The sequence below is a fragment of the Dama dama genome, chromosome 23 (genome assembly GCF_033118175.1).
Source record: "Dama dama isolate Ldn47 chromosome 23, ASM3311817v1, whole genome shotgun sequence".
NCBI lineage: Eukaryota > Metazoa > Chordata > Mammalia > Artiodactyla > Cervidae > Dama > Dama dama.
The window spans coordinates 70,833,115-70,851,380 of record NC_083703.1 but is presented as its reverse complement, the minus strand read 5'-3'; the positions used below and the strand labels follow the sequence as shown (position 1 = coordinate 70,851,380).

The window sequence follows — 18,266 nt, the reverse complement described above, 5'->3', positions numbered from 1 at the left end:
TTGATTACATCTGTCACCTGTGAATTTCAAAGACTTTACAAACATCAATTAGTAATTACAGCTCAAAGGATCACTCACTGAGAGTGGGGATCATTAAGGTCAGATAAGAGCTGTGCAGGGAGGCATGAAGGACAGCTCAGGTTTAGTCCTGAGAATCTCCAGTCCCTGCTGGAAGGTCAAAGCCTCTCTCCATGAGGCCCAGAGGAACCAGGCTCTGACATCCCAATTAGGGGATAATTTGTACAGCTGCTCCATCAAAGTCCTGATGCTGAGGAATGGGAAGCATGAGATGTAGTTTTGGAAGGGAGCTTATAGGAGCGTATAGTTCCTTTCTTTCTGCAAAATGAGTAACTGAAGCCTGGAGTGGGAAAGTGATTTGTCCAAGGTCAAAGCCATGTCTTGAACCTGGTTTCCCATACCTTGTCCATATTTGTTTATTCTGCAAAATTGTGTCATCATTGGCCATGCTCTTCTCTGATTATAGTGACGAGGATAAAAATCCAACAATCATTTATTCAGGGCTTGCACTGTGGGGGTGAGGGAATGAAAGTGAAGAGTGAAATGAAAATGTTAGTCACTCGGTCATGTCTGACTCTTTGTGACCCCATGGACTGTAGCCCACCAGGCTCCTCTGTCCGTGGAATTCTTCAGGCAAGAGTGCTGGAGTGGGTTACCATTTCCTTCTCCAGGGGATCTTCCTGACCATTATGTAAATGTATCTTAATTTACTCAATCACTTTGTATGTGTGGACATATAGATCATTTCCAATATTTTTCAAATGCAAATTTTGCTACAATAAAGTATTGTGTACATATATATTTTTTGTAATATATATTGTAAAAATGTGTCTTCAAGATGTATTCCTGGAAGCAGAATTGTTGGATCAAAAGGTAGACAAATATGTAGTTTTGATAGATGTTTTTAAATTCCCTTGCTTAAAGGTTGAATCAATTTTCATCCAGCAGTGTTTCAAATTGTTTCTCTATTGCCTTACCAATAGTTTGTGTGGTCTAACTTTAATTTTTGTCAAAGTTATAAGAAGAAATTGTATCTCAATGTAGTTTTAATTTCCTTTCTCTTATAAAAAATAAGATTGACATCATTTCATATATTTAGGAGATATTTTTATTTAATTTTTAACTATATGTGTATGTCCTTGCCCAATTTTCTATCAGGATTTTTACCTTTTTCCCCACAATTTTTAAGATATTAACTTTCTATCTGTGATATATGTTGTAATTTTCTGGACTTTGCTTATAATATTTTTGTCCCACCCCCAAAAATGTAGTCAAATGCATTCATTTTTAAAGTTACACCTAGACTTTGAGACATTGTGAAAAAGCCTTTCTTATACCAACGTTATAAAAGAATTCACCCTGTTTGCTTCCAGAACTTATACAAGTTTAAATGTTTTTCTCATTTACATTTCTGATGTTTGGTGTTCATTTTTGTGCATGGTATAAAGTATGTGTCTAATTTTATGTTTTTTTCCCAAATGTCTGTTTAGTTGTCCTAGCAACATTTATTAAAAAGTCCATCTTTGCCCCAATAATTTGAGGTGCCATTTTTCTCATGTTTTAAATTTTCATATGTTCTTGTGTCTTTTTCTGGAAAAACCTGAAATTGCATTCCACCCACCTTTTTGACTATTTATACACTAATACCACACTGTGTCTCTGTGTGTGTGTCTGTGTGTGCATGATCAATTGTATCCAGCTCTTTATGATCCCATGGACTATAGCCCACCAGGCTCCTCTGTCTGTGGAATTTTCCAGGCAGGGATACTGGAGTGGGTGGCCATTTCCTTTTCCAGGGAGTACCACATAGTTTTAATTGTAAAGGCTCAATGCCTTGATATCTGATAAGGCAAGTCCCCGCACCTGGATTTTCTCTTCCAGTGCTTTCCTAGTTCTTCTTGGGTGTCCATTTTTTCATAAAAGTTTTAGCAGTAACTTTTCTAGCTCCATAAAAAGCCTATTAGTAATTTAACTGGAAGTGCACTAAACTTTTACATTAATTAGAGTGAACTAATATCTTTACGATATTGAATTATCCTAGCTGAGAACAGAGAATGTCTTTCTGTTTGTTCAAGTCTGCTTTTGTGTCTTTCAAGAGTGTTGTTAAGTTTTCTGCGTATAGATTTTGCAGTTCTTGCTGAGCTTAATACCAAGTATTTAATCTTTGTTGCCATTGTGAATGAGATTTGCTGCATGATAACCTCTATGTGAGGTCAATTGTGTTTGTGGTTACTATTCACTTTGTATGTTAATTTTATATCCTGCTACCTTTATCATTGACTCTCTGTGCATCTTCAGATATACTGCTACACCCTCTACAAGAAAATGTATAAAAGTTTACTTTCCAATCTGTATGCCTCTAATTGATTTCTTTTATCCAATTGCACTGACCAGAACTTCCAGTATGATGTAAAGGAGTGGTGGAAATGGAGGGCATTCTACTCTTATTCTTGATCTTAAAGAGAATGCCTTTAGTAGATTTCTATTAAGTAAGATGGTGGTGTTAGAACTCATGTATATATCGATTTATACTGATACACTGATCGATTTCTGTTTTCTTGAGCTTTTTTTTTTTTTAATCAGGAATGGGTATTAAATTTTGTCAGATGCTTTTTCTTCATTAATAGAAATAATGTGAGTTTTCCTTTTATCTGCTGATTGGTATACTATATGAGTAGACTTCTTAACATCCAACCACCCTTGCATTTCTAGAATACATTCCACTTGATCATGGCATTATTTTTTTCTCAATGCAGTGTTGGATTCTGTTCACCAACATGTTATGTAGTAGTTTTACACATTCAAAATTAAGATTGGTCTATAATTTCTCACTCCCTTTTTTTTTTTTTTTTTGGTGTTATCTCCCCTAAATTTAGGTGTCAGTGTTATACTGGTTTCATTTAAAAATGAGAACGTTTATGGATAGTTAGGGAGTGTGAGACGGACATGTACTCACTGCTATATTTAAAATGGGTAACCAACAGGAACCTACTGTCTAGTGCAGGAAACTGTGACCAATACTGTGTTAACAGCCTATACGGGAGTAACCGAGTCACTTTACTGTACACCTTTAACTATCCCAACATTGTTAATCAACTATACTCCAAAATAAAATACAATTTTTAAAATATACTAATTTTAAAAAATGGAGCTTCATTTTCCATGCTGTAGAACAATTTCTGTCAGTCCTATCTTATATTTAAAAGTCTAATAGAAAATTCCCTATGAAAACAAGTCAGCAGGGTGTTTTTCTTCTGACATAGTTCTTTCATATCTTCTGTTTATTCTCTCAAAGTAGATCTGTTGTTTTTATTGCTTATCAAATCTATTTTATAAGCTATACTTTTCTAGGAAATCATCAACTCCATTTAGTTTTTCAGAATTATTTTCAGAGGTCTGAAACGTTGTCTCATTTTTAAAAATTTCTTCTTTTTCAGTGGTTGTTTCCTTCTTGCCATTTCCTTATACATTGGTGCTTCCTCTTTTTTTCCTTTTTCTAGTGTCTTTTTCTTTTCTATTTCAATAACCTTTTGCCTTTATTATTCCCTTCTATGCTCCTGTTTTCTTTTCTAGATGGAAATTTTTTTTTCTTTCTTTCATTTTACTGATATTCTTTAGTCACTGCTTTAAATGGTTTTTATAGATTCCAGTATGTAGCGTTTTCATCATTTTGTTTATAAATATTTAAATTTTTGTTTACAATTTCCCCTTTCACCTAGAAGTTAGCCAAAAGAAATTATTTTGTAAATTTCCAGGTGAATGGACCTAGTCAGGTTTTTTTTTTCATACTCTTAATAATTTATCACTTTATTATATTGTAACTATGGAATATTTCTTAAAATACTTCTACTTTATTCAACATAGCAATGGTTTCTTAATTAGCTGATATATGGTAAGTTTTCTGAATGCTTCATAAGCTCATAGGAGAAGGCTTTTCTCTGCTATCAGGTTGTACGGTTTGACACATAGCCACAAGATCTGCTTAATTATTTTAGCTCTCTGTATCCTTGCCTATTTTTTCTTTTTCTTTTTTTTTTTTTTTTTTTTGCCACTTGATCTGTCTTATATTGACAGTAGTCTTCTATTATTATTGTATCTTCTATAGTTTTTACTTCATCAGTTAAGTTCAGTCACTCAGCCGTGTCTGTCTCTTTGTGTCTCCATGGACTATAGCACGCCAGGCTTCCCTGTGCATCACTAACTCCCAGAGCTTGCTCAAACTCATGTCCATCGAGGCAGTGATGCCATCCAACCATCTCATCCTCTGTCAGCCCCTTCTTCTCCTTTTACTTCATAAAGGTATCATTGTGGCTTTTGGTGCATAGATTCTCATGCCTGCTACCTTTCTTGTTAATTGTGGATTTAACATTAAAATGTTCTTTGTTATATATATATATACTTTTAAAATTGCTTTTTATAACTCTGATATCAGGATCACTGCTATAGCTTTCTTTTGTTCATTTGTTTATTCTTTCTTTTTTTGCCATTTATACTTTCTCTCAATCCTTTATTGTTGCCTTTCAGAATGACTTTGTTTTAGATATGAAAGTGAAATAAAAAGTGTTAGTCTCTGAGTCATGCCAGACTCTTTGTGACCGCATGGTCTGTAGCCTGCCAGGCTCCTCTCTCCACGGAATTCTTCAGGCAAGAATATTGATAGCCATTCCCTTCTCCAGAGGATCTTCCCGACCCAAGCATTGAACCCAGGTCTCCTGCATTGCAGGCAGATTCTTTACTGTCTGAGCCACAGGGATGCCCTCTATATACCAGATAGTTGGGTCTTGCTTTATGAGACCTTTGAAATCTTTCCCATGTAATTATATGGGTTAAACCCATTCACGTTTGTTGATGTGACTGATCTGTTTGGTTTCAAATCTATCACATATTCTTTATATCATAATTTACTATGTTAATTTTGTAATTCTTGCTGATGTGTTTTCCTCTTTTATTTTAAAATTTCTTTTGATGCTTAGAAAGCTTTTTATTTTTGTTCTAATAGTTATCTTTTTCTTATACTTTTCAATGTGTTTTATCGTTTCTTATTTAACCTCTTCCTGCCAGCACTTTTCCCAGCATTATTGAGGTGTAATTAAAAAATAAAAATTGTGTATATTTAAGATGTACAACATGATGGACATTATGGCTTGTTTTAGACTCTTTTCAAAGTACAGTTTATTTATAATATTGTATTAGTTTCAGGTGTACGGCATAGTGATTCAATGTTTTTGACGATTATACTCCATTATAAGTTATTACAAGATAATTGCTGTAATTCCCTGAGCTATACAGTATATCCTTGTTGCTCATCTGTTTTATTCATAGTAGTTAGAATCTGTTAATCCCACACCCCTAATTTGTCCCTTCACCCTTCCTTCCATTGTGAAATGATTGCCATAATCAAGCTAATTAACAAATTCATCACCTCTCATAGTCACCATTGTGTGTGGTAAGAGTACTTAGATCTTAAGTACTACTCTCCTAGCAAATTCCAAGTATGAAAAGCAAGTAATATACAAACCTCCAAAACTTATGCATCCTGTTAACTTTTGGATCAGCACCTCCCCATTTCCTCTATGCTCTGGCCACTGCAGCCAGCACTCTCTGCTTTTATATGTTCCACTTTCCCCAATTCCACGTAAAAGTGAAATCCTGCAGCATTTGTTCTGTGTCTGTCTCATTTCACTCAGTCTGGTGTCCTCTGGGCTCATTCATGTTGTTGCAAATAACAGGTTCTCCTACTTTTTAAGGTCATTAACAGTCTATCATCTGTGTATACTACATTATCTTTTCCCAGGTCCTAACTGCGCCATACTATTCATCCGTGCTGATCCCCTCAGTTTTCAGATTGAGATGATAGAAATAGGCCTCCTGGGCAGCATCTGGCATAGCTGGGGGAGTGGGTCACTCATGATGCTCTCGTTTCCCCTGTGGGGTCTCTCATGGCACTGAGCTGAGCCACTTTGGGAGAAAGGTGACATGTGTAAAGTATGACTGTTTAGTGCTTCTATTATCAGACTTTTTGCTCCACTGGGGGGGCTGGGCCCTCTCTCGTGGACTTCCAAATTCCCACAGAGGCACTCTCACCCAGGGATGGTTGTCAAAATGATGTTTCTTTGGGAGGACAAGTGTGCAGATGTATTCTGCCATCTTGCAGGCACCACTGCTCTGTCAAGTGTTTGATGGTGTGCGTTGACTTTCATCTGTCGCCCACAGAGCAGTCAGTGAACCTGACTCCTCTCTCATCTTTTTTCTTGTACCCTGTTTCTCCTCTCTCTCATTTTTACTGCATTATTTTCAAGCAAATATATATTTACATATTCTGCTTTCAACCATGCCCCTAACCTTCTTTTAGTCTGAGATTCACTTAATTTAATTAAGAATATTAAACGCTTACCATCAAACTGTTTGACAAAACTTCCTCAGTCATCTCTTGGTTGAATGAAGCTTATCTTCTGTTCTATTTCTCAAGGAAGACACATGAGTACAGGAATCTTCTGAGTGATTGAATGTTGCAAGTTGTTTTTCTATAGTTTTGATAATTGAAAAATACTTGGCTAGCTATAAAATCCTTGGTTCATAATTTCTTTTAGTTTCTTGAAAATGCTGCTTCATATTTTTTGTCCTGTATGTTGCTTTGGAGACAGCTCATGATAGCCCAATTCTGTTGCCCTTGTAAATTGTTTGATCCTTTTTGCCTTAAGTCTTTGAAACTTTTTTTTTTTTAAAGTTCAGTAGTTTTTCTAGGATCTTGGAATAGATCTTTCAGGTCTTTGAGTCCTTTCAGGGTGTAGCCTCAGGTCATCTCTTTATATGTTTTCCTCAGATTTTTGTTACAAATTTTTGCTTATTTAATTACTTAATATGCCTTCTCAGGGATTTCAAGTATACATATATCATATCTTCTTTCTCTTCTCTTTAAGCCCTTTTTCATGGACCCTTGTTACTTTATTCTCGATCTCATTTTCATTCCCTTGGTTGTCTTTCTCTTTCTTCGATGCCCCTTTTTAAAAATTTCCCTTGGATTCTTGTCATTTAATCTTCATTTCTGAGTGCTTTCGTTTTTGTTTTCTTTTCCCCTCTGAGTTCAGTCAATTCTCTTTTTTTCCCTAATTCTTTATGGATTTCAGTTGTTAATATTTACATTTCTAATTCAAAGTTGTTTGAGAAGATTTAATTCAGTTTGGTGTACTGTGTTACAGTTTTCTTCTGATTTTTAATTTTGGGAGAGGAGGTGGATTTTTATCACTTGGGATGTTTTGACCTTTATTTTCTGTTTTCTTCTTATATAATAGCTTTATTTGGTTCCTTCCACTTATTCATTTTGTAAATTTGAGGTTCAAAAACACAGTAGTAGGTGGATATGTGAGCCTGAATCTCTGGAATACCAGTGTTAGAAACAGAAATTTGAGTTTCATAATGATTTAAGACTTAAAGCCTTGTAACTAAATGTAATCTTTTATTGAGAAAATTGGGATATAGATGAAGAGAGAGATAAAATGAGACCACTCCAATATTTGGAGGTCAAGCAGATGATAAATGTCTGGCCAAATAAAATAAAATTTAAATTTTAAAAAGGATTATGTATTCTGATAAAGTAGTGGTGTGTGTTTTTTAATGGATGACTGAGTTTTATGTATCATGAGAAATGACAGGTTGTGTGCTCTCTGACTTGTTGTCACTGTTGTTATTCTCTCTTGATTGCAGAGTCTTAAAATTCCCCCTTTTGCCTCTTTCCTTTTCGTTATCCAGTCTCCCAGAGACACTTCTCCTTTCTTTTTACCCTATTTCCCCCCATAAGTGGTGCCTATGGAAGATTACCACCTTGAATTATGTATGGCTTTCAGGTTGTTTTCATGTAGTTATTTCCTTATTCTAGCAGGGTTCTTTTTCAGAATTTTCACACATAGGAACTTGGTCTTTCTGAAGGTTGTTTTATAAAACCTTATGACCTCTACCAGCTTACCTTTTCTCTTTCATGTTGTTTTTTCCTTACAGCCCTTGCTCTCCACAAAAGCTTGTGATGAGAGCCTTAGAAATACTTCATTCAACTGCAGGGCTTGTTTTTCTACTAACAGGGACTATGACGTTTTGAGGGTTCTGTGTATTTTAATGATATTGAAGTTGTGAATTATGTATAGCTTTATTTTTTCTTGTTTTCCTGTTTTTTTTTTTTTTTTTGAAAGATATGTGGGGAGATTTGATTTTAGATGGTTACCATTTTCTTCAACTATTAAGAGTCAGCAGGAATTGACTGTGGATTGCTTGTGGGGAATTATGGAACTAGAAGAATCAAAGATGACTCCCAGGTTTTTTACTTAATCAACTGGATAGATAATGGTTACATTTACTGAAATGGGGAAAACTGGTAGATATATAAGGCCTGGCATAGAAAGGAAGGGAGTAACAGAGTTCTCTTTTGGAGATTTGTAAATTTATTTTAAGTATGTGGATATATGTGCCTGAATCTCTGGAATACTATTGTTAGAAATTTGTATTAAATCCTAAGGATTTAATACTTAATGCCTTGTAACTAAATGTAACCTTTTATTGAGAAAATTGGGATACAGATGAAGAAGGATATAAAATGAGACCACTCACTCCAATATTTGGAGGTCAAGCAGATGATAAATGTCTGGCCAAATAAAATAAAATTTAAATTAAAAAAAAAAAACGGATTAGGAGCAGACAGTGAGGTAAGAGAGAAAGCTGAGAGTAGAGTGATCTCAAAGGCAAGAGGAGAAAGAGTCAAAGAGAAAGTGATCAGTTGCAATTGATATTGATGAGACATTAAGGATGGTGTGGTTGGAGAAGTGACTTTTAGAGCTGACCATATGAAAGCCTTCGTTGGCCTTGATGAGAGCAGTCAGATCGAGGGAAGTTCCAGAGCACTAGTGAGTTAAGCCAGTTGAGTCTGCATCTAGAGAGAGAACAGAAAAGATTTTCAGAGCTTGAGTCTAACAGTGACTTTTCTGAATAAATGGCTTGCATTTATAAAATGCAATAAATGACTTGGGAGTTTCATTCCCTAAAGTTGGGGTCAGGGCCATGGCTATTGCCTGAAGTGGGGCCTATTGCCTTCCAGGAAAATCTGATCAGGTTGGTGATGAACACCTATCAGTGAGAAGAATATGCCACCAGCAGCCAAGTCTCCTTCATCCTGCAGCTTTGCTTTGCCTCTTGTTGGTGACTGCAGATTTGCAGATTGCAGCATACATGTTTGTTAGGAAGTTATATCTCAAAGGGCACTCTGTCCCTTTCATGCCTTAAAAGGCATCCCTCACTCATTTTCCTCCAGAGGATGGGCCTACCAGGTGACCTAGTTCTAATGGTTCTGGGCTGCTCAGTTTCCAGAGGCAGATCTCTGCTTTCCTTTTCCATCACTGGCTTTCTGATTTCTCAGGGTCCTGTTTCAGGTCAAAACAGAATTTCTTCGTACAAATTGCTTGGCCTGTTTTTCAAAATATGACCCTGCCCCATCATCACTGTCTGCCTGTGGACAAGCCAAGAAAGCAGGGCCTCTGACCTCATGGCAAAGACATATTTGCCAACAGATACCTCAGAAAAGAAGGCCATTTTCTTAAAGGGCATTTTGCTTGGCTTACTATCTGAGCAACCCTGGGAAATTTTATTTAATCTTGTTTCACAAGAAGAGAAAAGTGAGGCATTGTGCTATCCATCTCACAGACTTGTTATAAGAATGAAAAATACAATATTCAAAACACGTACCTTAGGAAAAGAGAGCCTTCCTCTTTTCTGTTTTTTTCCTTACTGATGCTTTCAGGGACTGTCATGCTAAGTGAATGAGCCACATCAAGGCCAAACATCAGCTTAGGGGTCAGGGCACTGGAAAAGCATCATGGGAAATTGGGCTGCAGAGAGCCTAGACTGAGGACCCAACTTGTATCAGCCCCAGAATCATGGGGAGAGGAGGGAAGTGGTGAAGGACTCTGGGGTCAAGGAGAGCCGAGAAATGCTTACCAAAGGTGAGAGGCAGGCAGGATCTCTGCAGCCAATCTCCTGGTCCAAGGCACTAGCATCTCTCGGTTAGACGTCACCACCACCCTCTCCCCAACAACTAGCTTGTCTTGCAATGTAAGTCTGTTCTCTCTATAGCAGCCTCTGCATTTTAGAAAAATAAAAGTCTGAAAATTTTATTCTTGCTCATTAATCTTTGATAGCTGTCTGTTGTTCTTAAAATATAGACCAAAACCCTACAGTCTAAAAGGCTCTACCAAGCTTATGCCTCTAGCTTCATCTGATTTCATTCTCTGAGTACTTCATGATGATGTAAACACCCCAGACTTCTTTATGTCTTTGACTGTACCTCGTGTTTTCCCACTCCCAGGCCTTTGTGCATCTGTCCCTGAGTCTGGGACACCCTTCTGTGATACTTATTTTCCAGGTATTAGCTTAATTAGTCCTTGCTCAAGGTGGTAAGCTCTCTTTCATTCCCACCCACATCCCTTGTCATCTTCTGGACACATATATAGCACTGAACACTTCTCTTAATAGTGTTTATTGCAACTTATAATCAGGTGTTTACTCATGAGAATAGTTCTCTGATGTTTGCTGCAAGTATTAGAAAGATAATGTTTGCATGCTTCATGAGGATGGGGACCATGTCTGCTCTGCTTTCCCTATGTATGCAGCACAGTGCCTGGCACGTAATGATCATTCAGTAATGATGAACATTTTCAGTGATGATCACATCAATGAATACTTGTTCATTGACTGACCAAATGAATGAGGAGTTAAGTGGGGGTCCCAGTCTTAGAGAAAAATGAAGGCACAAGCCTAAGAAGATGTGAAAACTGTAGAAAGACTCTGGGGTTAGGGCTAAATCTCATCATATTAGCTGAGACAGCTTAGTTTTAGAGAAGGCAAAAATATTAGTTAGGGCAACTGGGAAAAGTCTTTGAAAATGATGAGATCAGGGCTAAATCCCCATCTTAGTAAGTAGGACAGTCTGATAGTGCAATGAGAATGTTATGTATTCCCCAGGTACAGGGGCTTCTTGACCAGGTTGTCAGTACAATATAACCTAAGTCCTCCTGGATAATAGACAGCAGTTCCTATAAGCCCTTCAATTAGATAGCCTATAATTTCAGTAAGTAGTTGAAGGATGGATGGATAAGTGGATGGTTGAATGAGTCAGACATGGCCTAGTCTCTAAATGGAGGTTGTAAGTAGGTAAGTAGGTATAGGTATGAGGCATTTTGATTTAAAAAAAAAAAAAAGCCCGTTTGTTGTGAGATGGATGATATGATATGATGTCAAGAAGATGGTGTACTGAAAGAACTGGAAGCACCCTTAGAATATCCCACCTACTCTACCCATGTGGCCTTCCCCATCCCTTCCTCTGTCATTTGATTGGTGGGAAAATTGAGCCACAGAGAGGAGCAATGAGCTGCTCTATTGCACAGCACTGGCAGATCCTGTTTTTTTTTTCTTTGTTTTGTTTTTAGCTTTTTTGGCTCTGCCATGCAACGTGTGGTTTCTCAGTTCCTGACAAGGGATTGAACCTGAGCCCCCTGCATTGGAAGTGTGGCGTCTTTACCACTGGACTGCTGGAAAAGTCCCAGCACTAGTAGATCCTTGAGTAGAAGCAGGTCTCAACAGAAGCCCAACAGTTAGGACAGTATATTCTACCCCAAGGTGATACGTTCCTGTGTGCAGATTTGCAAGTCTAGAGTAGGAAGTAGAATGTGAGTGAGGCTAAAATAATGGGAACATGAAATTGTCTTGTACTGTGGGGCTGGAACAGAGAATACACCGAATGCTTTTTCTCTTTCCAAAGCCTTATATAATCTGACACAAGGAAAGTACTCATTTCCTTTTTACAGAACTGATTGGGTAAATGTCCACAGGCCAGACTTCCTGTGTGTTCGGATGCAGGATTTCCAGCATGTTCCTGACTTGCTTGCTAACAGTTCAATCACCCAGAAGGTCAAGGGAGTGACTCAGAACTTTGTTATTCTGTACCTGATTCTAACCAACAAAGACAAATTGGGTATGGAATTAAAGATGTCAGGAACTTGGGAGAAAACAGATATGTCAGCGTCATGTTTGTGAGAGCCGAGGAGGGTTAAACATAATCAGACAAGTGCTTTAGATGATAGAAAACAGTTTAATAGATTCAGGTGGAGGACATAGTGTTAGGAAATGGCTCACTTTCATGCATGCAGCTTTGGCAGTGAAGATGATTCTAAGGAGAATTAGAAAGTTCTACAAATGATCCAGTGAAGAAGGCAGTAGAATAAACCATTGTGGTGACCCAATATTCCCTTTACTGTGACACATTTTTAAATGAGTTGAGTTCAGTTACTCTGTCATGTCCAACTCTTTGTGACCCCATGGACTGCAGCACACCAGGCTTCCCTATCCATCACCAACTCCCAGAGTTTACTCAAACTCATGTCCATCGAGTCCCACAAAAGACACATTAGCCTTCACCTTTGCGGGGAGGAAGTGACCCAGAAGGAACATGAAGGGTTTTTCTGAAGTGCTGGTAATTTTGGGTGTTTTGATCTGGTGCTGGTCATAAAGTGTTTGTTTACTTTGTGAAACATTTGGTAAACTGCATTTAAAATTGTTTGTCTGCATGTATCAATATGTTACACTTCACTGTGCAACCATTTTTAAGATTTAGTATATTTCCTTTAGGACTTATTTTTTAAATGGTTAGATTGGCATGTTGAATAACAACTGTGCTTTATTCATTTATTATTTTCTTATGTGTATTACTTCATGTTATTGCATAGGTCTCAATCATTTTCATTATCAGCCTTATAAAACTCCACTGTGTAGGGAGACCTCCACTTTCTTTACCATGACTATAGAGTTAGGCAGGTATATTCCTCTTCATTTTCACTTTTATAAAGAATACTTGAAGCAATGACTTTGAATATAAAGTTCCTTGTGCATTTAAGGTCACTTCATGAGAATAGATTCTTAGATGTAACGAGATTAGGTTGACTCTCTTTAAAGTCTAGACACGTATTTACAAATTACCCCCATCAGTGAAGACCTCACCATATTGCCCATTGCTATATTTAACAGTCTTGCACAGAATTGGCAAGTTTCCTGATACAGTACTTGCAAAATCTTTTTTTTTTCTTTGTATTAGTATAAAGTTGGAGCGCTTTCTTATCTCTTGGCACTTCCCATTCAACACAATTTCTCAGTTCTCTGGATGTCGTGCTTTCTTCTTTAGCCATCTCAGTGTCCAGTTCATTGGCCTTTGTTTAAACCGGAGAACAGAACATGGAAGCCAACAGGAGTTGAAGAACTTTGTCCTATCTCCAAACATGAAAACAAACAAGCAAAAAATTAGTTTGCTCACTTTTATCATCATTTTTAAGTTTTAACTCATTTGTGTCTTGAGCTTTTTTGGCACCTCATTTTTTAATTTTATTATTGGAGTATAATTGCTTTGCAAAGTTGTATTAGTTTCTGGTGTACAACAGAGTGAATCAGCTATATGGATATGTACATCGCCTCCCTCCTAATCCCACCCATTTAGGTCATTACAGAAGACTGAGCTAAGCTCCCTGTGCTTTACGGCAGCTTCCTGCTAGCTATCTATTTTCCACATAGTATGTACATATGTCTGTGCTACTCTCCCAATTCATTCCATCTCATTTAGAGAGTTCTACTTTTTTCTCTCTTCCTTCTTTCTGTCTCCTGGATATGTTCTTAAAAAAAAAAATTCTTTTTTCTTGAAATATAAGCACACTTCAAATGAATATTTCATGTATTTGAATCATAATATGTCATGTTCTTTTAACATTTCTGCATTTTCCATTTTTTTAAATAAAACATTTATTTATTTTAAAAAGGAAAACTTTCAGCACAGAAAAAAGAAAAGAAAAGGAAACACTTGTTCCAAAGAACAAGTCATGTCAACCCAACCTTCCTTCTTTAAGATAGTTCTTGAACTGACTGGGGAAATGCAGTAGACAGAGCATCAGTATCTGAAGTGATTTTGACCCTGTTCTCAAGCTATGTTTTTGGAAAAATACAGCAGTACAGTCTGAGTTCTTAAGCAACTGAGGCAGCAAGTAACTGTTGCATAACCAACCAGAGATTCTGATGAACAGATGAATGCCATCCTGGAAGAGGGATTCTAGTGCGTGCCACTGAGTCTGTTATTGGCATTTTCTATGTTACTACTTATATTATTGATCTGGATAAAGTTGAAAAATCATGTCCCCAAACTTGCAGATAGGGAAGATAATATGGTAATAGGCTCTAGTCATCAAATCAAAGATGATAGACTTTGACAGTTCCAAGTTTGACTCTGTACTTGAGTTTCATAATAGGACCACATATATATGTAGAAGTAGGCAAATTTTTTTCTTTTTTTGGTGGGAAAGAGTTGCTGATATATTCATTGTGATCAATGAAAATGTGAAATGTTGGCTATGTTATTAGAAGCCCAGTTTAAGTAAGAAAAAAATTGAAAATAGTGATAATCTAGGTAATCATATATTGACAAGACTACACACAGACTGTTGCTTCATGTTCTGGTCCCTTCTCATTAAGAGGGACAAACTGGAGGATGTCCTGAGATGAGCATTAATTTGGTTCAGAGGACTTGAACTTTCATCATATGAGGAATTGTTGAAGAAGAATGTTAATGAACTTGAGAACTGTCTTTCAGTATCCAGACATCTTTTCTACACAAGCAAAGGCAGACTTTCTGTGGGCTACAGAACAAAGTCAAGACCACTAGGGAATCATACTTGGGTTTGATAGGAGGGACAGTTCCTAGCATTCAGAGGTGTGCATGGATGAAATAGACTCTGCTGTAGACATTACCATTGTTTCTCTTTTTGGTTCCTGGAGCACTCCAATTCCTGTGTCACTGAAGTCAGGCATGGCCCTTTGATGTGCTCTAGCTGATGGAACCTGTGTCAAAGTAAAAGCGTTACTTCTAATGTCAAGCCTTTAGTTGCCAGTTCTTACTAAACTCATCATCATCCCTTTCTCCAGCCTCAGTGAACACTGAAGCATTATATTAAAATGGAGGTAGCAGCCTTGGTCTTTGAGTGGCTACAGTTATGACAGTATCCTCCAGCCACCACCATCAACTCCCCCTCCGACCCACCGTACTCCTGTATTGGGCATGTGGTTTGAGTGGAAAATAAACTTTTGCTGTTTGTAGCCCCTGGATTTCATGGTTTTATTACTTCTGCATATTTCTGACTAACGCTTCCCTGTTGGCTCAGATGGCAAAGAATTCACCTGCAATGCAGGAGACACAGGAGATGCTAGTTCAATCCCTGGGTTAGGAAGATCCCCTGGAGGAAGGAAAGGCAATCCACTCCAGTATTCTTGTCTGAAGAATTCCATGGACAGAGAAGCCTGGCAGGCTACAGTCCATGGGGTTGCAAAGAGTGGGACACTGGAGTAAGGTGGACCCTCAGTCAAGCAACTAAACTAAACTAATCCTGACTAATATAGTGCCATCAAGATGCAGTGGTTCTTTACATGTGGGCATTAGCAAGACAAGCATTGGATTCTGCAGGTCAAAACTACAGTGAGGTATCACCTCACACTGGTCAGAATGGCCATCACCAAAAAGTCTACAAATAATAAATGCTAAAGAGAGTAAAGACTCTACCAGAAAATTACTAGAGCTAATCAATGAATATAGTAAAGTTGCAGGATATAAAATTAACACACAGAAATCCCTTGCATTCCTATATACTAACAATGAAAAAACAGAAAGAGAAATTAAGGAAACAATACCATTCACCATTGCAACAAAAAGAATAAAATACTTAGGAGTATATCTACCTAAAGAAACAAAAGACCTATACATAGAAAACTATAAAACACTGATGAAAGAAATCAAAGAGGACACAAACAGATGGAGAAACATACCGTGTTCATGGATTGGAAGAATCAATATTGTCAAAATGGCTATTCTACCCAAAGCAGTCTATAGATTCAATGCAATCCCTATCAAGCTACCAACGGTATTTTTCACAGAACTAGACCAAAGAATTTCACAATTTGTATGGAAATACAAAAAACCTCGAATAGCCAAAGCAATCTTGAGAAAGAAGAATGGAACTGGAGGAATCAACCTGCCTGACTTCAGACTCTACTACAAAGCCACAGTCATCAAGACAGTATGGTACTGGCACAAAGACAGAAATATAGATCAATGGAACAGAATAGAAAGCCCAGAGATAAATCCACGAACCTATGGACACCTTATCTTTGACAAAGGAGGCAAGGATATACAATGGAAAAAAGACAACCTCTTTAACAAGTGGTGCTGGGAAAACTGGTCAACCACTTGTAAAAGAATGAAACTAGAACACTTTCTAACACCATACACAAAAATAAACTCAAAATGGATTAAAGATCTAAATGTAAGACCAGAAACTATAAAACTCCTAGAGGAGAACATAGGCAAAACACTCTCCGACATAAATCACAGCAAGATTCTCTATGACCCACCTCCCAGAATATTGGAAATAAAAGCAAAACTAAACAAATGGGACCTAATGAAACTTAAAAGCTTTTGCACTACAAAGGAAACTATAAGTAAGGTGAAAAGACAGCCCTCAGATTGGGAGAAAATAATAGCAAATGAAGAAACAGACAAAGGATTAATCTCAAAAATATACAAGCAACTCCTGCAGCTCAATTCCAGAAAAATAAATGACCCAATCAAAAAATGGGCCAAAGAACTAAACAGACATTTCTCCAAAGAAGACATACAGATGGCTAACAAACACATGAAAAGATGCTCAACATCACTCATTATTAGAGAAATGCAAATCAAAACCACAATGAGGTACCATTACACGCCAGTCAGGATGGCTGCTATCCAAAAGTCTACAAGCAATAAATGCTGGAGAGGGTGTGGAGAAAAGGGAACCCTCTTACACTGTTGGTGGGAATGCAAACTAGTACAGCCGCTATGGAAAACAGTGTGGAGATTTCTTAAAAAACTGGACATAGAACTGCCATATGACCCAGCAATCCCACTTCTGGGCATACACACTGAGAAAACCAGATCTGAAAGAGACACGTGCACCCCAATGTTCATCACAGCACTGTTTATAATAGCCAGGACATGGAAGCAACCTAGATGCCCATCAGCAGATGAATGGATGAGGAAGCTGTGGTACATATACACCATGGAATATTACTCAACCATTAAAAAGAATTCATTTGAACCAGTCCTAATGAGATGGATGAAGCTGGAGCCCCTTATACAGAGTGAAGTAAGCCAGAAAGATAAAGAACATTACAGCATACTAACACATATATATGGAATTTAGAAAGATGGTAACGATAACCCTATATGCAAAACAGAAAAAGAGACACAGAAATACAGAACAGACTTCTGAACTCTGTGGGAAAATGAGAGGGTGGGATATTTCAAAAGAACAGCATGTATACTATCTATGGTGAAACAGATCACCAGCCCAGGTGGGATGCATGAGACAAGTGCTCGGGCCTGGTGCACTGGGAAGACCCAGAGGAATCGGGTGGAGAGGGAGGTGGGAGGGGGGATCGGGATGGGGAATACGTGTAACTCTATGGCTGATTCATATCAATGTATGACAAAACCCACTGAAATGTTGTGAAGTGATTGGCCTCCAACTAATAAAAAAAAAAAAGAGAGTATGCAGAAAAGGGAACCCTTTTGCACTGTTTGTAGGAACATAAATTGATACAGCCACTATGAGGACAGTATGGAGGTTCCTTAAAAAGCTAAAAATAGAACCATATGACCCAGCAATCCCATTAAGCTTCTCAAAGATGCCCTTGATACCACCTACTAACCCACGTAACTGAGTGAAGCTCACACATGCCACAGTGTACTCACTTAGTGTTACAGTTATTGTTCTGTGCTGGGCAGTAATTATGAAGTAGTTCTGTCTGGGGAAGAAGCTGATAAGGTGATGAGAGCCAGGAAGTGGAAGTAACACCAGTGTGAAAATAAATGAAGAAATAGAATTAAAAGATGGAAGGGACAAATATTAAATTATAATTAAAAATACAAATGCAAGCCTATATATGCAAATATGTATACATATATTTTTGTATATATTAAAAAACCAAACCCACAACAAATTAACCGGAATCTTACTTTTGTTATTCACAGGAGACCAAAATCAATTGTGTCCGCCTGGCTACAAAAGGTATGTTGGCATGTTCTGTCTGTCTTTAGCTATTGAAGTACTTCTCTCTGTAGCAACACAGGAAAATTTTAGGCAACA

The 18,266-nt window shown here is 37.5% G+C and overlaps 1 protein-coding gene across 1 annotated transcript in view; it reads left to right on the top strand.

Moving 5' to 3' along the window:
* The window catches only part of PTPRT (protein tyrosine phosphatase receptor type T), a 787,366-nt gene that overhangs the window by 555,221 nt on the left and 213,879 nt on the right, over positions 1-18,266 (top strand). The window contains exon 12 of the mRNA XM_061125699.1: positions 18,152-18,188. Within this exon, the coding sequence (XP_060981682.1) occupies positions 18,152-18,188 (37 nt within the window). The remainder of the gene's footprint in view (positions 1-18,151; positions 18,189-18,266) is intronic.